Source organism: Grammomys surdaster, unplaced genomic scaffold (genome assembly GCF_004785775.1).
Source record: "Grammomys surdaster isolate TR1022 unplaced genomic scaffold, NIH_TR_1.0 125702, whole genome shotgun sequence".
Lineage (NCBI taxonomy): Eukaryota > Metazoa > Chordata > Mammalia > Rodentia > Muridae > Grammomys > Grammomys surdaster.
This window is the reverse complement of record NW_021620537.1, coordinates 2,377,800-2,402,060: the sequence shown is the minus strand read 5'-3', so window position 1 is coordinate 2,402,060 and position 24,261 is coordinate 2,377,800. Positions and strand designations below refer to the sequence as shown.

Here is a 24,261-nt window from a genome sequence, read left to right as displayed (position 1 = left end):
AATAAAATAAACAAATTAAAAAAGACAATGATAAAACAAAATAAACAAAAGGAAAAAAGAAAAAAACTAAGATTACAAAAAATACACAAAGATATAAACATACATACACTTACCATAAAAACTCAAAATTGAAAACATAATATACAAGCAAAAGACAAAAGACCAGCGGGGGTGGAAGAAAGCCCTAACAAAGTAATATGAAGCCGAAACAAGCAAAAACAAAACAACTAACCAAACAAAAACCTCTAAAAGAACACCTTTGGGTTACCTTGTGTTGGCATCTACTGCTAGGGGTGAGGGTGGAGGGCTACCATTAGGTGTGATTCATACTTCCTTTTAAGATGGATTAATTATTTATTTAAATGTTTTCAAGAAAGTGTCTATGGCCTACTCTGAACTACGTTATCATTGGGCAAACGGTGTTTTCTTGGCTGTGCCTTACCCTTGGAGACTCCATTTTACAAACAGCGTTTGCCTCTCTTTTGATGGAGGTGAATGACTATAGCCCCCTGGGTGGATCTGAGAACTACCCTGGCAACACAGAATGGTAAATGACTTATTCCTTGGGGTATCTAAGGAGTTACTCCATAAATTTATAGGGTGAATTGAGACCGTAGGGGCACATGGCTGAATTAAAGTCATATCTGGAAACATAGACTAAGAACTTCTCAGACACAGTAGATCCAGGAAAGATTATAACTCCCTGGACTGCATAAGGCGACAACTAACATTTATATCATGACCACAAACCAACCTATCATCTGATACCTGCTGTTCAAGTCAAGGACCAACAAGCAGAGGACTTCTTTACTATCCTCCCTCAGCTCAGCTCCCTTGGCTCGGCTGCCAACTCATTCACCGCTCACCTGTCTGGACCTGGCCCCGAACCCACCATTTTCCACTCAGAGCCCAGTTCAGCCTTCACCATGCATCTGGAACCTTCCATCTTTATACTCAAACCCTGATTTGAGGGGATCCAGCTTCATCCTCCTCGAGCCTCTTGTCTGTTTTGTTATTAACACAGACTCTCAGACTACTTCTAATGCCTTGTAAACTCGGGTCAGCTGCTCTCACGTGTTGATCCTTTAAGCCACACACATGCATAGAGACATACAGAGATAGTTACCAGAGCGTTAGGGTAGTTAACATTAGTAGCTGGGGTTGGAATAAAAGAACCTGCATTCCTTGGCCAGATTAAAACCAGCTGGATTAAATGACATCTAAACTGCTGCCATGGAAACCACTGAGCCTTGCTAATTTATGGTTATTCAATACATCCTCACTCTGTGGGAAGAAACCAGGTGCTGCAGTCACTCTCCTCCCTCAAAGCAGAGTCAAAGACTAAGTGTAAACCAGTCTCCTAGAGGAAGGTATTCCAGGCATTGTGTGCTTAGAACAGATAGGCTTTCCCATAGACCAGGCTAGCCTCAAACTCTTTGTGTATCCAAAGATGACCTTGAGGTCCCGATCTTCCTGCTTGAGTGGTGTCAGTACAGTCTGTACTATCGGCCGGCCCTGTTTCCTGCAGTGCTGGGGACTGAACCCACACCTCCATGTATTCTAGGCAGTCTACCTAATGATCTGCATTTGCAGTATCTCTTGTTCTTTCAAAGGAAACTAGAAGCTTCTATGCTGCTCAAGCAAACAATGTCTGATAGCCAGACAGCTGTGGTACATGCCTTTAATCCCAGCACTCCAGAGGCAGAGGCAGGGGGATTTCTGATTCAGTGGCCAGCCTTCTCTATAGAGTTCCAGGAAAGCCAAGGCTACACAGAAAAACCTGTCTTTTTTTTTTTTTTTTTTGAAATTGGATATTTTATTTATTTACATTTCAAACGTTATCTCCTTTCCGGGTTTCCTCTCTGGAAACCTCCATCCCATCCTACCTCCTCTACCCACCCACCCACTCCCACCTCCCTCCCTGCTCTGGGATTCTCCTACACTGGAGCATTGAGTCTTCACAGGACTAAGGGCCTCCCCTCCCATTGGTCCGACAAGGCCATCCTCTACTACACATGCTGCTGGAGCCAAGGGTCTCTCCATGTGTACTCTTTGGTTGGTGGTTTAGTCCATGGGAGCTCTGAGGGGTCTGGTTGGTTGATATTGTTGAGAAACCCTGTCTTAAAACAAACAAACAAACAACAAGAAAAAAATCCTGAAAACAATGTGTAAGCTTAGAGTTTTCAAAACCTACTTTAATTATGGTTCTTTAAGACTTCAACCTCTCTTCTAGCCCACCACTCACCAGAGTTAGAGGAAAAGAAAAGTTAATAGGAACTAGGGGTTGTGGACATGCTTAGAAATGGTTCTTTGGAGTAATTCAAATCTTTGTTGTCAGCAGTCCAATCCACTAGCAAAACACCAAATCATCAGCAGCAGTCCATTGTACTCAGCAAACATCAAACATGAATCAGTAGAAGTGGCTAGATGTCGCGAACCAGAGCGCCAGGGCGGGCAAAAGACTTCTCTCCCTCCCCGGCCCCGCGTGGACAGGGGCAGAGTCTTGACTTACACAATGAGTCCAGGATTTCAAAAGATGCGTGAGATTGGTTGGCATCCAGATTTATTGACATGACGATGTGTCTGAGTGGCGAGCTTTCCCAAAAAATGTCAGGGGGGGTTTGCTTATATAGGAAGTGGGTGGGGCTTTTCTTGAGGCAGAGACCTGTTAGTCTCATGCCTTATGTGATCTAGTAAGGGGACATCGTGTCAGGTCTCTGGGTTCTGGGGGCGTGGCCAAACACTCAGGATTCTACAGTCCCACAGCTAGATCCAGAAGAAACCACCTATCAGTACAAGTCCATGGAAGGAGGAAGAAGCAGCTGGAATACTACCAGAAGTTCTTTGGTGCATTTCTCTCTATGAAGTCACAACAAGAGAAGATCAGTGAAGAAAGCAAGATGAACCAAAGCAAGAGTGTCATCTGCGAAGACCAGACTGAGCAAAGCCTAAGGAAGACCAGCAGAGAGTCCCAAGTTGAACCAATACAAGAGCTCTGTCTACTGTCTGCTGGGTTATACTTATACTCTTTCCAAACATCAGCTCCCCTCTTAAGCATCCTCTCTAGCAAAACATCACACGCCCTTTCACTAGTCAGCTTCCAGAAAAACACCCTGTTTCTGTTCTCATCAAAACATCTTCACATAGGACAGTTTCCAGAAAAACATCACATGAAACAACTGAGTCTCCAACCAAACCAGAAATTCCCACTTCAACAATGTCTGCTCAGTAGCATTTGATTTCCATTAACAAATAAAATGCTTACTGAGTTATCATCTTAGTGGAAGATGCCCACCGTGTAGTTACTTTAATTCAGACTTTGTGGGGGATGGTTTATTTACAAGAAAGTAGCATTATTACCGTAAGTTAAGAGGGTGGGAGCTGAGACAGAGTCCCACTCTCCAGGTCAGGCTGGCTTGGGATTCTGGTCCTCTCACCTCTGCATCCTAAGTGTTAGAATTACTGGGGTGAACCACAAGACCTGCCTTATTATTTCCATGTGGATTCGAGTTTAGCTGGTTAATGCATCTGGGCCTTGTATGGCCGTTAGTTGTTTTATTACATTTTCTACACTTAGATTTCAGTCAAATATCCAATGATTGGGAAAGACAACAACACGGGTCATAGCAGGACCAGGCTCTCTGCCACACAACATCTATTGCTGCCACTGGGCTCTCTTGGATCTCTTGCAATTCTAGAAGGGGTTGTGAGCCAGATACCCTCTATCCCTACACTGTTGAGATAAAGGACCTGTAGGAACTTTGAATCATGTTGGTCGATGACAGAGCCTGAATTGATTCTTGCTCCTGAAGATACAAACTAATTTCTCTTTTTAGTCCAAATTCCTCAGTCAGGTCAAATGAGAAATTCAATCGGATAGGGAAAACTGACTCGAAAATAAAGGAGTGGTTTGGGGTGAGGGCTTTGCCCCTTTCAACCAACCTGGTTTCCTTGTGTGTTGGTTATTTGTCTGTTTGTTTATTTAAAGGTGTTTTGTTTGAGATGCGGTCTAACCCCAGATCCTCCTACCTTCTTGGTGAAGGAATACAGGAAATGACCACCTGAGGCAACTCCCATTTTAATTTGCTGTCTGAGAGCTAGCTCTGACGCGGCTCATTCTGTATCTTCTTGGGTTGGTTTTTTGTTTTGATTTGTTTGATATTCATTCTCTCTCTCTCCCTCTCTCTCTCTCTCTCTCTCTCTCTCTCTCTCTCTCTCCCTCCCCCCCCCCCTCCCTCCCTCCTTCCCCCCCCCCCCGTCTTCTTCCCCCCCCTCCCCCGCACTGTTCTGGAGCTCCCTGTATAGACTAGGCTTCCCCTAAACTCACAGAGATCATGCAGCCTCCGGTTAAAGGTGTGTGCTATCACGACTGGCTTTGAAGTTTTGCCTGTCAACCAGCAGCTGAGAGCCACGCAGCAAAGAAAACCAGGAAGTACACAGCCCCCGTCGCTAAGGACCGGACAGTTTTTGGCCCTCCTCCCGACCCGTAGCCGCGCAGGGTGCGCGCGACTGACTCGCGCATAAAAACCCGGTTCGGGGCCTCTGAGAGTCAGTGCTGCTTCCTGCTTCGGACGGAGCTGTTGGCGAAGCCGCGAAGATGGCGTCGACCAGCCGGTGAGTGCAACGGCCTCCGAGCGAGTGGAGCCGGGGATCTCGGGGCCGAGGCTCCTCCAGAAGGCCACCGTAGTTGTCCCTGGCCGGCCTGAGTCATCGCCGCCCGGGTTTGTCCCTGCGGATTCGCACGGCCCCGGCCTCCGTCTGCCTCCGGACCCTTCAACCGTCTTTGTGTCATGTTAATGTTTTCTGTGTATTGCCTCCCTTACGGCCCATCCAGTCTGAGGGTCTGAAACCCCTTTTCCAAAGAGCTGAGGAAGCGACGTTCCAGGTCCCTGTCGATCTGACAGCCACGAAGTTGAGAAACGTCAGCATTGGTTGCCTGGTGGAAAAGGGTCGCCAGCCCAGGGGCCCCCAGAAGTGGTAATTCTGAAAGCATATACGGAGACTTGATTCATTCTCCTAAAATACCCCAGTCCGCACCCCGAGAAGTATCATTGCGTACTCCCAAGGAGATGTCTGCAGAAAATTAATTACATATGCTGGAAGTCATTTTAAATGTATTTTAAAAACGTAGTGTACTTAATATCTACAGGAAATGCGTGTTGTGTCCTCAAGAGACAGCCTTTAATCTTGTGACCTGCAAAATGCTTTGCAGACCCTAATTATATCTCTTGTAACCACTATGAGGTGGATATTAGTATACTGGCATATGTGTAAACTGAGTCATGCCAGCGTGTTGACCTTTTGAGCGCCTAGTATACCTATTTCTGATTATCATTCCGCTGGTCTCTAGTTAACACAGAATGTACTGAAAGTATCAAATTAAGTTCTGCACTTCTGGCACTTTTTTTCCTGAGGTGGTTACTATGTGTGGAATTGATAAACGTCACCACGGGGAAGCCATTATTCACAGGAATCTCGGCCCTTACTGGGAACCTCCAAGTATGATGTTTATTATAAAAAGTGGGAGGTGGGCAGAGAGAAGAACAGCTTCAGCGTCTTGTATGGAAGCCATGAGCATTCTTGTTTACTGACTCCATGATTTATTTAGATTAATTATGATTTAGGCATTCCATCTGGGTGTGGTTTTGTCAGGTTGGCTTCCTGTAGGGACATGGGAACCTTCAGATTCCCCAAATACTGTCCAAGTTTCCCCTGGCTGACTGAATGTGTCCATATGTAGGCACTGCTTATCATCTTATGGGAAAGAAACTCCCATAGTCTTGAAACGAACGTTGTGGTGTTTAAACAGTACACATAGTAAAATCACCGGTTACAATTTTTAAACTTTTCTTCACTGAAAAAATTCCTTGAAACTTATTTATTTATTTTCTGGACAACCAGGTTTTGTTTTTAGAGCTACTGGTCTAGAATCTTCCTGTCTCCACCTTGAAAGCCGTGGGATTGCAGATATGCTGCCCAGCCCTCAGCCAGTTTTTAAATCTGTCATTCCTGCTACTGTCAAGTTTCCCCACAGTGTGACTAGAGAGAAGTCAGTGTTAGATTTTTGCCTGAGAGCGTGTCCTTGAGGGTGGTGTGTAGTAATCAAGGTAGTGTTCTCAAAGAGAACATGTCCAGAGTGATGCCTACTACTGATGACTTAAGTAAATGACTTCTGGACCATGATCTCTCCTGTCTCCTGTAGGCACCAAGTCATACTCATGCTTCACAGACAAACATGCAGACAAAATATCCATACTTAAATAATATGGATAAATAAGTAAATAATGTTTAAGGCAGTATCATTTAAATATACTGCAAAGTTTTTCATATCTCCCTCTCTTAAATGCTAGGGATTGAAACCAGGACTTATATATAGTAGGCAAGCATTTTCCCACTAAACTACATTCCCAGTCTCTTCACCTGCTTTTGTTTTTGAGACTAGTGTAAGCTGCCTTGGGACTCTTCTGTATAGTTAGCCGATGAGCGAGATTCCCAGCCCCTTGACCCTCTACCTACCTACCTACCTACCTACCTATCTATCTATCTATCCATCCATCTATCCATCCATCCAGCCTCACTCTAGTCTGTGTATAGTTATTACGGTGGCCTTGAAGTGGTAGCACGCCTGGTTCTGCTTCCTGAATCCTGGATGTCCCCTCACAGCTGACTTGTTAATAGTGCCAAGCTATATTAACCTAAACATACTGCTATGTTAACTTCCTGCTTTGTTTATTGAGAGCTACTCTTATTCTGCTAACATTTTCCTTTATTTCAGCAGCTTTTTGATTTTTATGTACTAAGTTTTATTTTTCATGATATATATTTTTCTAACAAATTTATAGAACAACTACAAGTATAAAGCAATTTCTGCTCTCTCCCATTTTCCAATTAGAAAACTCCGGGATATGTTTTAATTAAATAATTCTGGTAGTTATTATATGAATTTTTTTTAAATCAGCTTTCCATGTGACTTAGTTGTTGGTAGTTAGGGAGCTGGAGAGAGACCTGTGGTGAAGGGCACTTGTTGCTCTTGCAGAAGACCCACACCCACATGGTAACTGTAATTCCAGGATATCCCTGGGAACTAACCATTCAGGCAGTACACCTACACACATGCAGAGAAAACATACATAAAACAAGAATAAATATATCCTTAAAAATAAGTGAATCAAAAACAATGTAGTTGTTAAAACATTCTGAATTGTACTAGTTAGCAGGAGAAACTTGATCCGAAACCACAGAAGCATAGTTAACTATAAAAACAATTAATTTTGTGTGCTTTCAATGACTGTAATATATAACCATTTACTTTATCGTATCAAATAAATTTTAAGAGGATTCATCCTTTTGAGAAAATAAGTTTTTGCTAAGAATCTTTGTTATTTTTAAAAGCTTGTTTTCTCAAATCATTTACGGTTAATCAGCTTCCTCAAACTGTTTTATTTTTTGAGATAAAATAAATAAAGTTACAAATATCATGAGCCAGGCCTTGTGGCACCTCCCTAAGATTTCACCACTTTAGGAAGCTGAGGCAAGAGGATTACTCCAGTTTGACACCAGCCTGGGCTGTAGAGTGAGTTTGAGGCCAACAATACTACAGACCAATGCTCGCCTTAAATAAATAAATAAAATAAAAATCTTAATGATATTAGTATCACAAATCTTAAGTAAATACGCTAGCTTTGAAGCCATAGTGTTCTCTTTAAGTTAGCTTCTTCGATTAGCGTGCTCTGATGGATCTCAGTATTACATGTCTTACAGTAGTGTCAGTGACCTTGTCAGTCACTTATCCTAACCTCCACCTTCCTTCTGCTTCATTTCTCCCAAATAGTGTTTCTTTCTGCCCTCTCTCTTCCTCCCTCCCTAAAATCACTTCCTTCTCTCTCTTAACAGCACCTTTTTTATCAGGTCCTATACCCGTATATAACATGTCAGCATATGTGTGTGCACACACGTCAACTTGAATACAACAAATTCCACACATGAGAGAAGCATGCTATCCTTGTTATTGTGATTCTGGTTTATTCACCTAATTTGTTTCCAGTTGCATCTATTTTCCTCAGGCTATGTATCCATACCACATTCTCTTTACACCAGGCTGATTCCATTTGATAAGCTGTATTATTGCTATGCATAAACATGGGTGTGTGAGTATCTGTGGTGTGTCCACTTAGAACCTTCAGGTATCTGCCCAGGAATTGGGTAGTCTTAGATAGTTCTGGTTTTAAAACTTATATAGTATTTATTTATTGAGGGGAAGGGCATGTGCCAAGATGTGAGTCAGGACAACCTATGGGATTCTGCTTTCTCCAACCTGCTTAGAGGATGACTTATGGGAGTCAGTTTTCTCCCTCCACCACATGACTCTTTGTGGTATGATTTATCTTATGCACCAAGCCCTTTAAAGGACCCCCTCACTCCCCCAGTTGCTAGTCAACTGGCCCTTTAAGAATTTCTAACTGTTAGAACTGCTTGACCCTATGACCTTCAGTGTTGTTTGCCTCTTGGATTTCTGGGAACAGGAGCAGATATGAAAAAGCCACCTGAGACTGAGAAAGAAGATTGGGCTCAAAGAGGGAGAGGTGAAGACAGTTAGTGAGAGTTGAGCCAGGAAACACTGAGCTGAGCAGGTAGGCTAGAACAGTCGTTAGAGTTTGGAGCTGCTAGTATTGGGACTGTTTAAGCAGACTGTTGGGAGCCTAAAGGGGGAACAGTTGGGAGAAAACGTTGAAGGGGCTGGACTGGGAAGAGGGCAGGCAGGGAGTTAAGAGAACTGGTTACTTACTATTTGTAAGAAAAGGAGACATTGCAACAGACAAAAACAAAGAATAAAAAACCCTCACATTTTAAAAGTCCCAGTGGCTGAGCTCAAGTCATCAGGCCTGGCAGCAAGCACTTCTATCCCCTGAGCTCTCTCTCCAGCCCTGTCTATGGTTTGTCTTTTGAGGAAACTCCATTGTGGTTTCCATTGGGGCCATCATAGTTTATCTTCCCATCAGTAGTGTGTGAAAATCCTTCTTTCCCACATTTGCCATCGTATTTATTATCTGTTTCCTAGATGATGGCCATTCTGTCTGAGATGAGATAAAAGAGCAGTTGTCATTTCACTTCCCCAGTGGCTGTGGATACGGAATACATTTTCAAATATTTGTTGGCCATTTGTATTTCACCTTTAGGGAAATGTCTTTTATTAGTCCAGTTGTTGGTAGGATGGCTTGTCTTTTTGGTACTCGGTGTTTGGAGTTCCTGGAGATTCTGGACAGCAATCCTGTAGCTCACTGGCAGACTTTGCTCTTATAGTGTAGTTTCTTGCCTCTGCCGGTTATTTCCTCTTCTGTGCTCACTCTTTCACTCAGTCACTCTTCAGTTCTTGGGATTATATCCTGTGCTATCGGAATACGTTTAAGAAAGTCCTTGCTATATTGATGTCTTGAAGTGGTTTTACCTGTTTTCACTTAGTGCTTTCAAAGTATCAGATCTGCATTGCTTTTTTTTCAAAGACTATTTTATGTGTCTGAGTGTGTTCATGGTGACCTCAGAGGCCAGAAGAAGGTAGCAGATCCAGTGGAACTGGAATTGCAAGTGGTTGTAAGCAACCATGTAGGTGCTGGGAACTGAACCCAGGTCTTCTGGAAGAGCAGTAAGCACTAGGAACCTCTGAGCCATCTCTACAGCCCCAAAGTTCAACTCTTATATGAAGGTCTTTGATCCATTTTGAATTGATGTTCGTGCAGGGTAAGAGATAGGAATCTAGTCTCCTTCTATGTGTGGTTATTCAGGGGTTTTTTGTTTGTTTGGTTGTTTTTTGTTTTTGTGTTTTACTTGTGTCTTTTAACTGGGCTGATCTGGAAGTCTTGGGCTCAAGGAATCCTACTGCAACCTAAAGTGCTGGGATTGATTATAGGCATGTGTCAGCAAAAGTAATTTTTAAAGGGTAACCTCCTCAGTTCTGGATTGGACTGAGTGAAGTCATCAGCCCTTAAGGTCAGCACAGCCACACCTGTCTGTCTGTCTGTCTGTCTGACCTAATTGTCTTTCATGTAAACATGTGTTGGCTTTAGTGTGTCATGCTGAATCTACAGTAAGGGGGCTAGTAAGCAGGAAAACAGTTATTTTCTAACAAGAAATAAAAAGCACAAACCAGGTAATTATATGTAAATGGTACAGGGTATTGTAAGTTATTATTATACTAATCAAGAGTTTCAAAATCTTGTTCCTTGCCTATTACCAGAAAATAATAAAGACTTGTTTCGTATTGGTTGGGAAATATAAAACGTGTTTTTGTTTTTGTTTTCCATGTAGTTTGGATGCTCTCCCAAGAGTCACTTGTCCGAATCATCCAGATGCAATTTTAGTTGAGGACTACAGAGCTGGTGATATGATCTGTCCCGAGTGCGGCCTAGTAGTAGGTAAGTAGCTATTAATTTAATTTGAATCGTAATGTATAGTACTTTGCTTTTGTACAATTTTCAAAGTTTTAATAAATACATTTTGACAGCTACTAACCCCCCACACACATAAGTCACAGTTATGATAAAATAAAAAAAAGAAAGAAAGAAAAGAAAAGAAAAGAAAGAAAGAAAGAAAGAAAGAAAGAAAGAAAGAAAGAAATAGGAATGAGTAAGATCTCCAGAGATCGCGTGTAGCATTGCCTGTACATAACCACTGTATGCTGTGTGATGATGTAGGTGGGAAGGCACCAGTGTAGCAGTTTTTGCTTTTAGGTCTGAGGATATAGCTACTTGCTTGCCTAGCACTGTGATAGCCCCCTGGTTCAGTCCTCACAGCTTTATGTTTATTTTCTCACTCATTTGAAAACACAGAAGAGACATAGACTCACACAAAAATTGCACTTGTTGAGCACTGACAGAGAACAGAAGCCATAGTGAAGATTTGTCGCTTTGTTTTACAGTACTGCCAAGGAGGCACAGGGCCTCATGGGTTAGGCAAGCACTCTGTCACTGAGCTGCATTCCCAGCCTTGGAGAGATTGGAGCCACTTAGGAATGAAATTGTTCTTAGCCTTGGGGCTGTAACAGATGCTGATAGCATGTACTGTGCAGTTGTCTTCTTTGCCATCAGTCACCCAGGAAGGCTGCTTACTGCAGACCACACTGAGTATTTGAGGCTTTGTCCCCATGGATGAGCTTATAGTGGGAATTTTAGAACATAGAGACTTACTAGGAGAATGTGAGATCCATTGTCTCTGGGCTCAGCACACAGCTAACACTTGTTCTCAATGTGGCTTTCATGGTAAAAGTTGGCTTTTATACTTTGAAGTGGTTAAGAACAATTGAAATAATACTTTTTCAAGCCAGGTAACTGAAAACCCTCCTACCTCTATCTACTGCCCAGTCACAGGTGTCAACCTTTTATCAACCAGTTAACTTGGGGAGCAAGGTTACAAAGAAAGCATTGCTTAGAGTAGCTGAGGATCTCCTCATGGCTTTTGAATGCATTTGAATTCGTAGCAGCACCAGACCAACCCCAACGTGTTTCATATCCCATTAACTGCTTAGCTGCTGCAGCAGGCACCACAGGCTTGCTCTGATCACCTAGCCCTGATACTCAGTTGCACTGTCTAGTTGTGGAGGACATCAGTGGGCAAGTTGCCATAGTGCAGCATTTTATAGTGTTTATTACTGTCTTGTACCAATGTCACCTTCTTAAGGTAAAGTAGAACAATTAGTTTGTTGATTAGGTAAAGCAGTGCCTTTCTTTGTTATGCAGAGATACTGTAACTATGTAGATGACCATAGACAGTCCAGACATGGCCATGGTAAGCACTCTTCAGAACACCAACTCAGGAAGACAGTGGTCAGAAAAGAGGTAACATGGGATGTTTGATCAGGGTTTCTCTGTGTAGCCCTGGCTGTCCTGGAACTCACTCTGTAGACCAGGCTGGCCTCAAACTCAGAAATCCTCCTGCCTCTGCCTCCCAAGTGCTGGGATTAAAGGCGTGCGCCACCACTGCTCGCAAAATTTCTTAATAATAAATAAATAAATAAATAAATAAATAAATAAATAAATAAACGAACTAGGTGTGGTGTTAACTCAGAGTAGTCATGTTTTCTATATGATATTTGAGTAAAAAGGTGACAATCAGGAATGCAAGGATTTTTTTTATTGGTTATTTTATTTATTTACATTCCCCTCCACAAACCCTCTTTTCCATCTCCCCTCCCCCCTGCTTCTATGAGAGAGCTCCCTACCCACCCACTCTCACCTCACCGCCCTAGTGTTCACCTACATTGGGGCATCAGCATGGAGTCTTCACAGGACCAAGGGCCTCCCCTCCCACTGATGCCAGATAAGGGTGCTACATATGAGGCTGGAGCCTCCATGTATACTCTGTGGTTGGTGGTTTAGTCCTTGGGAGCTCTGGGGGATCTGTTTGGTTGATAATGTTGTTCTTCCTCTGGGATTACAAACCCCTTCAGCTCCTTCAGTCCTTCCCCTAGCTCCTCCATTGGGATCCAAGTGCTTAGTCTGATGGTTGGCTGCAAGCAACCACATCTATATTGGTCAGGCTCAGGCAGAACCTCTCAGGGGACAGCTGTATCAGGCTCCTGTCAGCAAGCACTTCTTGACATCAGCAATAGTGTCTGGGTTTGGTGTCAGCAGATGGGATGGATCCCCAGGTGAGGCAGACTCTGGATGGCCTTTCCTTCAGTCTCTACTCCACATTTTGTCCCTGCATTTCATTTCCTTTAGACAGGAACAATTCTGTGTTTAATATTTTTGAGATGGTGGGTGGCCCCATCAGTTCTCTCTCCCCTTTGTTGAGTATTTCAGCTGATGTCATCCCAGTTGGGTCCTGGGAGCTTTCCTGGCATCAGGGACTTTCTAGTGGCTAACACCAGTTCCCCACTACTGCAACCTCCATTCAGTTTCCTGACCCTCTAAAAAATATGGAACACTTCACAAATTTTTGTGTCATCCTTACACAGGGGCCATGCTAATCTTTGTATCGTTCCAGTTTTAGTCTTAAGCGCTGCCGAATCAAGCACTTTTTTTTGAGAGTGTTGAAAATAGAGCCAAGCAAGCCAACCAGAGTACACCCGGAGTGGCCAGAAGAATCTTAAGACCCACTTAGATTGGGAGATTGGAGAAATCCATTCCATTTTGGCATGAGAACCAATCGAATAACTGTTCAGTATGTCATGATCATTTATTTGACTTTCATTAGAACTATAAAATACGTAGAAATACTATGATTTGACATTAGCTGTTTTATCACTGATTCATATGTGTTGTGGTATGTATGTGTATGTGTGCATGTGTTTGTAAGCTTGCAGAGGTCAGAGGGTAAGTCTTCTATTGTTCCCTTAAGACAGGGTCATTCAGTGAACCCAGAGCTTCTATTCAGCTGGTCAGCAAGCCTCAGGGATCCCCTCGTTTCTACCCATACTCCTCTGCACATGGTTTTTAAGTATGTGACCATGCTGAAGCTTTTAAATGGGTGCTCACAATCTGAATATAGGTCCTCATGTTTATGGAGTAAGGCCTTATAGCAACTGAGCCATCTCCTTAGTAGCCCTGGCTGGCCTGTCACTCAGATCTGCCTAGTGGGACTAAAGGAGTACATTGCCTGCCCCCCACCTCATTTCACCAGTGGGACTGTGTCGCAGTAGAGCTTCAACAGTAGGTGGCAGTACAGTACTGAGGGCATCAGCATGTTCATAACATTTGACCTTGTACATTGCTTGAATGTTGATTTATACTCAGCAGGTTATTGAGTTTGTAGTTGCAGTCGTATCTGATAGAAGATAGAGTTGAGACTAGGGAGTGTAGCTGAGTGGTAGAGGGAATGCCTATCTTGTTTAACTAAACATTGTTCAAACATCCATCAACTCTGCTGGAAAAAGAATGAATGGCATGCCTTGTGAATTGGGATTTCACATTAGTATTGCTTAAAATTAGCAGTTCCACTCCCAGTTAATGCCATGCCATGTTCACAACTAAAGTTAAATTCATCCTTTTAAAAGCAACACAAGACAAATAGATTTGAAAAAGAAATGACTCATTTTAACCTTTTCTTCTAAAATTCAGTTGCCACGTCAAAAGGTAGGTGCCCAAGTGATGTGAACTAGGGAGAATGATTTCCACAGATGACATAGCTTTAGAATGTATTATAATAGATGTAATGCAGGCCGCGTGCTGGGGAGGACGTCCTCTGTGGACCTTGAGTAAGGCGGTAAGGTCTTGAGTAAGGCGGTAAGGTCTCGCTGTAGGGATAGAGAGGCTGCACTGATAGTTTATGTCTACATCAGTGCTACTGTTGACAGCTATGGGGTCTAAGTTTACAAAAATCAACATGCTGTTCAAGGGGAAACACTGGCATGCTTTTGTTCCTAGGATACTTGGGTATGTGTGTGCTTACTAACTGGTAGGCTTCTTGTTCTCAAAGGCTGATTACACATAGGCTTCCTCTTAGAGGTCACATTAGCTAAACATTAGGGCTATTTTATATCATTTGCTTCTTGAAAACATTCTGGATTGCAGTTTTCTTCCTGGAAACTTTTAGATTTTAAGTGGAAATCATTCATATATTCAGTTTGTTTCTGAATGGGCCTGCCTGTCGTTTACTGTGCATGGCTGTGGACTAGTTATACTTCCATGCAGTGCTGTTGGAGTTGCCTGGAAATGGGATTCGTGTAAATGCTGTGGGAGCAGTTGTGTCTGAAAGGGAGGGTTTCTTAGTATACGGCACAGACTCTTGACTGAGTCACTTAAATCAGTCTACATATTTGGAAAGTGTTCCTAATAGCACATTGCTGGGTTTTCCTGTTTATCCTATATGCTAGGCATCTTATCATTATCAGTTTTAAAGTCCACGTTGTCTATTTAAAAGTAGTATAGAGCAATCAGTCAAAGGTATTCTTATGCCAAAAGGAAAATGTTATGAATGAACGATTTTGGCTTGCTGGTGCTTTATCTCCAAAGATTGAGGTAGAATCACAGTAGTATGTAGGCATGCCTGCAAGCCTCTTCATCTGCATTCTGATATACTCATTTCTGTCCGTAAAATATTAGTTAGCTGGCTCTGGTGGCATAATCCCAGCTACTACGGAGGCTGAGGTTAATGTTAAACACCTGCCTGGGCTAGCATGAGTCTCAGGCTGCCCCCCATAACTTAGTAAGACCCTGACACAAAATAAAAACAGACACAGGGCTGACATGTACGGCCCCAGAAGAGGCTCGTATCCCAGCTCAAGTCCCAGGAACTGGTGCTCACCCCAGTGACCACTGAAGTCGTACTTGATGCAATCAAAGCAAGAGGCTTTACTTGGGAACCAGTGCGCTGGGACACGCCTCACACTTCCCACAAGAGGGAAGGAGAGAGAGGGCCCCAAACATCAAAATATACAGGTTTATAAAGACAAAAGCTATAGGCTGGGAGGGGGGCTGGGGAATAGGGGCTTCCTAGGCGGGAACGCTATTGATTGTATTTCTTATTGGCACACACACACAGCTGGGAAACTGAGGAGTCAGGAAGTTCCAGGCAGGAGTTCTCTCTCTCTTATTGGCACACACACAGCTGCAGTTTTCAGAAATATTTTGTATGTTCCTGCCCTGGGACCTTTCCCCGAGAGTTCATGATCCCATGTTATTCTGAGATACTGGCCAATTAAAAATTTTTTCTTACAGACACTGTAGTTCAGAGAACACTTGACCAGCATGATTAAGGCCCTGAGTGCTTGAAAAAATAAAATTATATGTGCTTACTTCACATATATGTAAATGACATTTGGCCTTTTCAGGTTTTGTACTTTGGGGTGAAGGCCTCATTTGTGCATGTTTTTGTTGTGATTTTGCTGACCAGGAAAGCTGGCCTCATTGACTCTGAAAGCACATAGTACCCCCTCACTCACCCTCCCCCTTCCTTGGAGCCACGATCCTCATGCTGGCATGCTAAAATGCCTTGTAACCGAAAGGTCTGTGCCCCACCTTCTCTGCTTGTTCTCAGTGCACATGGACATGACAGGTGGGACACCTCACATGTTGGTCTTTCTCATTCAGACGTGATTGTCCAGGCAATACTCTGGTTACTCTCAAATTCTCTAAAGTTCAAAGAAAGTTGAATTTATAGAAGCCTTCATTAACACATCATTCCATTATAGTAAAGTAGCCGCCTGTGGCCATGGATCAACTGGGTTCACCTGAAAGGGGGGCTGGGAATGAAAGGAGGATGGAGGGTGAGAAGAGATGAAGCCAAGACAAAGTTCTCTGATCAAGGCTCAATGCTTTAATGTTCAGCTCTCAAACATTCTTAAAGGGAAAGGCCCCACCAAAACCCTTTCTTGTTTAAGCTGGAGATGAGTGGGATAATCCATTCTTGGTCATGGCCAGAGATATCTCAAGGCAAGCTCAGGGGCAGCTCTTCTTCTAAGTTTCTTGGTCTGTTGTGGTAAACAAGGTCTTTCAGGCCTGCTCAAAGCTGGGGGAAGGGCACAATTACTAGGTTTATATTATAATTGCTATTCTGTATATATGCTAATTACTGTATTCTATAAAATATTTGGCATGGTATGCATTGAAATGATCTTTTCCCTCCATTCTCCTTGTCACTGAGTAGGTGCTGGCAGAGCCTGGGGACTTGACAGTCTAAGGGCAGCAGAACATCTTTCTTATCACCCCGATTATGGAGAGGACACCTGGCAGTGTCTTAGTTTTTGTAGCAATAGTAGACAGCATGGAGGACTTGTAGTTGCTTTTAAGGAGCTGTACTCATTTAACCCTTACAGCCTTTAAAGTGTGAGGTTACTGGGCACCTAAAGCTGAAGAAATACAGTATAAAAGAAAATAATGGGGCCTGTCAGGATGGCTCAGCAGATAAGAGTGGTTCCCACCGGGCCTGACGAACTAAGTCACCCACCTGAACCCACATGGTAGAAGGAGAGACTTCTCTGCATTCAAAATAAGGAAATGTAATTGAAAATTAAGATTTTTATTTTAAATTATTTGTATACATCTGTAGCAGATGTGTGCACAGGAGTCAACAAGTTCCTGTAGAGAGAGTGTATGGAGTCTTTAGAGCTGGTTGTAGTTGTGAGTGCTGAGAACCAAATCTAGGTCCTCTGGTGAAATGACATGTGCTCTTAACTGCTGAACCATGTCCTCATCCCTCCATCTTAAATTTTCTTAGATTTTCCAAAGCTAAGTAGCAGCTTGGCGTCTCACATTGTAACCATTGTATTCACTGGCTGTCCATATGGAGACTTATTGTAGTAGCAGGCAAAGATGACCACGGTGAGTTTTCAACAGTCCTGTGGCAGAATTCATTGAAGGAGTTCAGTGGAATAAGTTGGAATCTGATACACATTTCAAGCTTTGTGATCTTTGGCCAATTAACCTCATTTGTGAAGTGCCAGTGAAAGTGTTATCTGTGTTTATATAGCTCTGGGGATTAAATGGTGACTTTTACTATGGGCACACTGATCAGCATGTGTTTCAGTGTTCAGTGCTATCTCCGTTTGCTTCAAAGATGTTTCCAGACATTGAGTCCTTCCGCTAAAGTAGTTCCAGTGAGGCCTATTCATGTCATGGGTTTTGATGTCAGATACCTAACCACAGCCTCTTTGCTTGAAAAGTATGCCCATCGTCCTTTTTAAATTCTGCCTTTTAAATTTTATTCTGAGTTATTCTCTCTCTTTCCTCATCTCTCTTTCTGTCTTGTCTGTCTGTCTGTCTTTGTTTTTTTATGAGACAAAGCCTGGAATTCATGGGGATCCAGATTATCTGCCTGCCTCCTCTATCTGAGTGCTGGGATAAAAGGCTTGCACCACCACACCTGGTTTCATTATTCTTCTTTGTATCACATAAGAATAATTTTATTATTTCACTTTGCTCTTGGAGGCCAGGTCTTCCTATGTGTATGTAGTCAGTGTAACCATGAGTTCTCTATTATGCTTCAGCCTCCCAAATGCTACCATACTAAATAGAGGCATAGACTACCATGCTAGCTTTTTCTTTTTGCTATTTTTTAACTAATTTTTTTTCTTGTAAGATTCAGGATACAAATAATGATAACATGCTGTTTACACAGCTCATTACTAGACTGGCATAGTTGGTAGATGCTTCAGGGCAGACATGTAAGACATGGTATCTAAGCTGATTCCCAGGTGGCCATGTTAGGATGTTAACCATTAGTCAGCCTGGGGAGGTGAGTCCTGTGCCTGGCTAGGTGAGTAACTGTGTGCTTACCTTCTTAGGGGACCGAGTTATCGATGTGGGATCTGAATGGAGAACTTTCAGCAATGACAAAGCAACAAAAGACCCATCTCGAGTTGGAGACTCTCAGAATCCTCTTCTGAGTGATGGAGATTTGTCCACCATGATTGGCAAGGTAATAATTCCATTTAGAAGTAAATGTCAAGGGGAGACTAGCTAAAGATCTAGAAAGTTAGGAGTTTTGCAAGTGTCAACTCACTAAAAGTGTCACACAGAGGAGACCCTTGACTTAGAAATAAGATTCACCAGGGTTAATATTGTGAAAGTCTGCTAACTTCTTTTGGGAAGGGAAGAATAATAATAGCCGTATAATCAAAATTACAAACTTGGGTTGGGATTAAGAGCATTGGCTGCTGTTCTCAAAGACTTGGGTTAAATTCCCAGTACCCACAGTGAGGCTCACAAACTGTAACTACAGTCCTAAGGCATCCTGGTTTCCCTTGGCATCAGTCATGCACTAGTACACAGACACACACAGGCAAACACCTATATACATATTATTACAAAACAACATTACCATCTTTGTATTGGTTGTGTAAGACTTCTTCTGAGGAGATCCAATATGAATATCAGTTTATCCCAGATGGAGAACCAGTGATGGACCCAAGTAATGATTCCACCAAAGGCCATACCTCCGCCTCCCCCCATACACAAACTGCAATCCTAGAGCTTTCTGTGGGTGCAGGACAAGCTGGAGCATCTCTCCAGGCTATGTAGCTAGTTACAGGGCTACATAATGAGACCCTGTCTCAAAGAAATAAACAGAACAAGACTGTGCAGTAGTAAAGCTCTAACACAGCATATACTTCCATTTTCTGTGTTCTTGAACAGTTGCTAAGATTTTAGGAAGTGGCTGTGAAACCAGCTTCTTTAAAGCACGTTCTAATGGAAGTCTCTGAGTCCCAGCTCTGCTGCACAGACGCCAGGGCATATGGAGTCAGAGTGTGTACATTACACTTTCATAGACACTGTATGTCTATTCACAGTTTCCAAAACTGTTGAGCAAGGTTCAGTCTTTCTTTTATAGGGTACAGGAGCTGCAAGTTTTGATGAGTTTGGCAATTCTAAGTATCAGAACCGTAGAACGATGAGTAGTTCTGATAGAGCGATGATGAATGCATTCAAGGAAATCACGACCATGGCAGACAGAATCAACCTCCCACGCAATATAGTTGTAAGTTCTTGTCCACCTACTTTAAACCATTCTGACATTTACTTTGCATAATTTAATGAACACATCAAATTTTGATACTGTAAGTAATTAAATGGCCAAGACTTAATTAAACGTAGTTTCTCTGCTTTGAAGGATCGAACAAATAATTTATTCAAGCAAGTGTATGAGCAGAAGAGCCTGAAGGGAAGAGCTAATGATGCGATTGCTTCTGCATGTCTGTACATCGCCTGCAGACAGGAAGGTGTTCCCAGAACATTTAAAGGTAGGCTTCAGTTGTACCAGGTAGAGCTCAGACAGGCAGCTTTGATGCTTAACAGCTAGTGCTCGTCTTTACACGGCACAGTAATCCACGTGCACACCATCTGCCAGTGGCTCTGTATGTTCTCTGACAGAAACTGCACAAGACCGTCTTCTTTGCCATGTTCTTTGTAAGCTGCTTTTGCGGGTTTTGCATCATTTTAATCCCTGTCAGGCCACAGTACAGCTGACTGTTTTATGGGCTTGAAGGCCTGCCATCATAGGCTGCAGAGGCTTTGGAAGTTACATCTGTAGCCAGTGATGAAAGCAACCGCCAGCATAGGTCTCACATTTGAGGGCTCAGGTCTTGGAAGGTGGCTGTGGAATTAGTTTTTCTGAGGCTTAGTGTTTGCAGTTTTGTGCAAACCAAGGACTTTGAGCTAAGTGCTGGCTTTTGTCAAGCTTGTGTTTACTCAGGGGCACAAGTCAGACTCCTCCAGTGTTGTTCTGATACATATACTGCCCTTCACGAACCAGGTCCAGGTTGGGACTATAGTCACTGTATCCAGTGAGCATCTTTCATAAGCTTCCCTGTGTCAAAGTGAGAGGGATGACTTTCACACATCTGTAACAGCTCAAACAGGGCTAACAGTGTAGCTGATATAGTGAGTGACAGCATGCAGACAGTTGCAGGCCACACATGTGCACTCGCATTCTTCAGGCTGAGCAGTTATTTTCTTTCTTCTCCTTAGAACATTCCTTACAAGGCTATCAGAGAAGTTGATTACTTGGAGAAACTTATTTGTATAAATTGAACTAGATAAGTTTGTATTTTGAAAGAATACAGTCTAAATTTAAAGTGTGGTAAAAATATAAACCAAGAAATTTTGAATAAATATCCATAGGAAGTATTCCTGAGAGGATTTAGGGCCTCATCTTTAAGCCTTGATTGAATTTGTTTTTACAACTAGAATATTTTACTTTTACAATAAAAAAAAATTATAAAGTGAACTCTGTCTTACAAACTTTTTAAAAATATTTTCTCTTTTAGAAATATGTGCTGTGTCTCGAATCTCTAAGAAAGAAATTGGCCGCTGTTTTAAACTGATTTTGAAAGCTTTGGAAACCAGCGTGGATCTGATCACAACTGGGGACTTCATGTCTAGGTTCTGCTCCAACCTTTGCCTCCCCAAGCAAGTACAAATGGCCGCTACACACATAGCCCGCAAGGCTGTGGAACTGGACTTGGTTCCTGGCAGGAGCCCCATCTCTGTGGCTGCCGCAGCTATATACATGGCTTCTCAGGCCTCAGCTGAGAAGCGAACACAGAAAGGTAGGCTCTTCCTCAGGATGTCAGCCAGTGAGATTGCAAGGCTGAGAGTGTGCTGCTTTTACTCATAAGCTCCCATGAGGAGAAAGGTTAACTATTCAGATCTTTGGAGAAGCATTAACCCATATGGAAAAAGGATTGGACGTAGTCCTCCTACTCACCTACTCATTATTTGCTTAGTGTGCTTGAGAGCCTGGTTTTTTATTCCCAGCACCTCAAAACAAAACAAAATACCTGAAGAAAACACAGTAGTTTGCTTATAGTGATTACTTAGAGGCATAGCCTTGTGTACAAGTCTCCTTTTCCAAATTAAATTATTTAATTTTATTTTGTCTCTTTTGTGAAGGGGCCTATTTACTGGAGCCTGCTCAGCTTGTCAGTGGTTACTCTCCCTGGGTGATACACATATAGGACAGATTAGAGCAGATTAAAAGTAGACAAAGGCAGGTTTATCAGCAGGCAGCTCTGGAGTGGGTTCAGCCATCTCACAGGTAGAGGTCAGTGAAGTTACACATCCAGGGTAAAGCAAGGGGGTTTATAGCATTTAGGCGAGAGGAGTGGTGATGTCTCAGCTAGGAACTGGGATTGTGGCCATACATGGTGCAAAACGAAGCCCCTGGGCAGGCACTCCTGAGTGAAAAAAAACGATGATGTAGCCCAGAGTGTTTTCCATGTGAAAGGGGTTGGGGGAGAAGGAAGGGTTTTCCTAGCTTGTGTGTGTGTGGTGGGGGGAGCAGAGCTCCCTACCTACCTAACAGCTACTTCACTGAAGAGGATGGCACCCCTTTCCTCAGCCACTATCAGTTGTTTGTCATTTATCAGGGCAGGATAGGGACTTACAGCCCTTCCCCATTTGTGTGGTTTTTGTTTGTTTGTTAGGCAAGGTCTCATCCTTTCCGAGCTGGCCTTAAACTTGCCGTGTAGCTGAGGATGAGTTTTATGTTGTGCTCAGGATAAAGCTAGACTTTGCACATGGTTAGATTGTCTAAGCCCTGAAACAGAGGACATGAGAAAAGTAAGAGTGTCACCACAGAGACATGCCTTGGATTGCTTCACATATATCTGTTAACAACAAAAATACCAGCCATTTGATTTTACCAAGAGACTCAGGAGCCAGATGCTGTGGTAAAAGTCTGCTAGCTCAGAGATGGAGAAAGCACCCAGCTGACCTTCCTACTCCACTGATTTCCTACCCCAGCCGGAAAAGGCTCCTTCTCCACACTTTCTTACGTATCCTCCTCTCAGGGATCCTTTCCATGTATTCCTGTCCACGCTCTGGTAGCTGCTTACTAGCTCCGCCTCTTGACCTAGGTTTGACTTTTTTAGGATGCCCTGAGCCACACCACAGGTACTTGTTTACTGTAAACAGAAGGTGCTAGGGTCAAAGACTGAGCCATACTAGTTAGAACATGAGTCCACAGTGGGATCAAATATCCTGCAGCATGTCCTTCAGTATCCTGAATATACCTTTAAAGAGGCCTATCTCTGTTACTGTTTATATTGACTTTGACTCCTGCTCGTACCTGTTAGATTGTCTTTCCCTTATCAATTTTAAAAGTTGAAATTGGAGGGGTTTTTTTGTTTTGTTTTTCTTCTTGGTATAGGAAAGAGGTGGAGCAGATCAATTGAATGTCTTGTTTTTTTTGTCTTTTAGAAATTGGGGATATTGCTGGTGTAGCTGATGTTACAATCCGACAGTCCTACAGACTGATCTACCCTCGGGCTCCAGATCTCTTCCCTTCAGACTTCAAGTTTGACACCCCAGTGGACAAATTACCCCAGCTATAAGCTGAGGCAACTAAGTGTCACACTCTTAATGTATATGGAACATGGAACTTTGTACATAGCCACACAGTGCTGGTTGAGCCTTTAATGAGGAAAAAGGAGATGGTACGCATTCCAGAGCTAAATATTATTGCTTAGTGTTCTGTATGTATATACTAGTGCAACATATTTAATGACTTAAATTTCTTACTGAATCTGCTTTCTTTTTTAGTGATCTAGGAAACAGTATTTTGGAAGATATTGAAATATGTAATTCTCAAATAAAAATTTTAAAACCAAAGTTTTTGTTATAATATTACAAAATTTATAATATATAATTATAAATCCTATGCATCATTACAGGTAATATAGCTGAGAGTCTTGCTTCCCATCATTTTTATATCTAGTTTCTTCAATTCTAGGAGTCACAGACAAGCAGAGGCTTGAGAGCCATTGTTAGCGTCTCCATCACTCAGGTGAGAGCATTGAGAGCACACAGGAGGCTGTGGGAGTGGTGGGCATTAATCTGAGTGAGAGAAAGCTTGTTTCACTAAGCTCAGTCAAAGAAAGGGTGGTGATGTTAGACAACACATTAAGTTTGGAATGTTCATAAATCATTTCACAGAACCTGTATCTAGTTCTTAGTTGCTACTGGGATCTATATGACGATTTCTGGACTATTGGCATGTTTAGAAATCATTTAGTCCACATCATTGATAATATTCTAAGTATTTTACATGTCAGTGTTTAAGGTCTCTTATATAATAGGCACTAGAAGAGAAAAGTAATGCAATTTCGTTGTTTTGTTTGTTTTAAGTTGGAATAGGTAACTTGACTCTTAGATGTCACTAACGTAGATTGCAGGTTAGTCAACAGACACGAGCTCTGCTAGGCAAGTTCAGATCTTAGTCCATAGAAGACTTTACCCCTGCTGTCTGTCTGCTGTTCATGGAAGGAACGTGGGCTTGGGACGATGAAAACCAGTATTTCTTCCTTAGGTGAAACATGGGGTGCTTGCATGGTATTGCATAAAGCCAGGTTAAACATGGAGAAAGTCTAGAAGTCTGCAGTCCAAGTGTAGAACTGCATGCATACTTGGTGATGCAGTTTATACTCTAGGTAGCTCGAGCCCATCTCCTACCCCAGAGTAAGACCCCAAGAGTCTCTTTTCCATGTGTCCCTCCTGGTTGCCATCATTGACCCTTAGTATCTCCCATCTCATGCTGAACAAAAGCAACAGGACCCTTCTGTGTTCCCTGGACTTGGTGAGGGTCACACAGCTCCCAGTTGAGAACTGCAACGTGCAACCACAACTAATCAGGCTTTAGAAGTGTGGCTTTGGCAATTATTAAGGCCAGTCCTCGGGAGAGCTGGAAAATAGAACCTGCATAAGTTGTCTAGAATTTTGTTTCCTTCCGCTGTTTTGCTGTGTTGGATTTATCAAGGGCCAGGGAACAGCTACATGCTGTAGTAAATGTGTAGCATGTGTGCTTGTAATCCCTAGCTTCCATTCTCCCAGCTAA

At 42.7% G+C, this 24,261-nt stretch overlaps 1 protein-coding gene and 1 non-coding gene across 3 annotated transcripts; one reads left to right on the top strand and one right to left on the bottom strand.

Annotated features, from left to right (window-relative positions):
- Positions 1-4,529: 4,529 nt before the first annotated feature.
- Positions 4,530-23,250, top strand: Gtf2b (general transcription factor IIB). Of its 2 annotated transcripts, XR_003714006.1 has the most exons (8): positions 4,530-4,614; positions 10,303-10,409; positions 18,215-18,348; positions 19,261-19,407; positions 19,540-19,669; positions 20,696-20,977; positions 22,629-22,864; positions 23,161-23,250. XR_003714006.1 is itself a non-coding variant. In XM_028788146.1 (7 exons), exons 1-7 carry the CDS (start codon positions 4,598-4,600, stop codon positions 22,760-22,762), a joined length of 951 nt encoding a protein of 316 aa, XP_028643979.1. In that variant the 5' UTR covers positions 4,530-4,597; the 3' UTR covers positions 22,763-23,039. The 2 variants fall into 2 exon arrangements, 1 of the variants encoding a protein (XP_028643979.1); XM_028788146.1 differs by lacking the exon at positions 23,161-23,250 and having other exon boundaries at positions 22,629-23,039.
- LOC114639405 lies at positions 12,905-13,009 on the bottom strand. The gene has a single exon (XR_003714007.1). It is a non-coding gene; the product is annotated as a U6 spliceosomal RNA (small nuclear RNA).
- Positions 23,251-24,261: the final 1,011 nt, after the last annotated feature.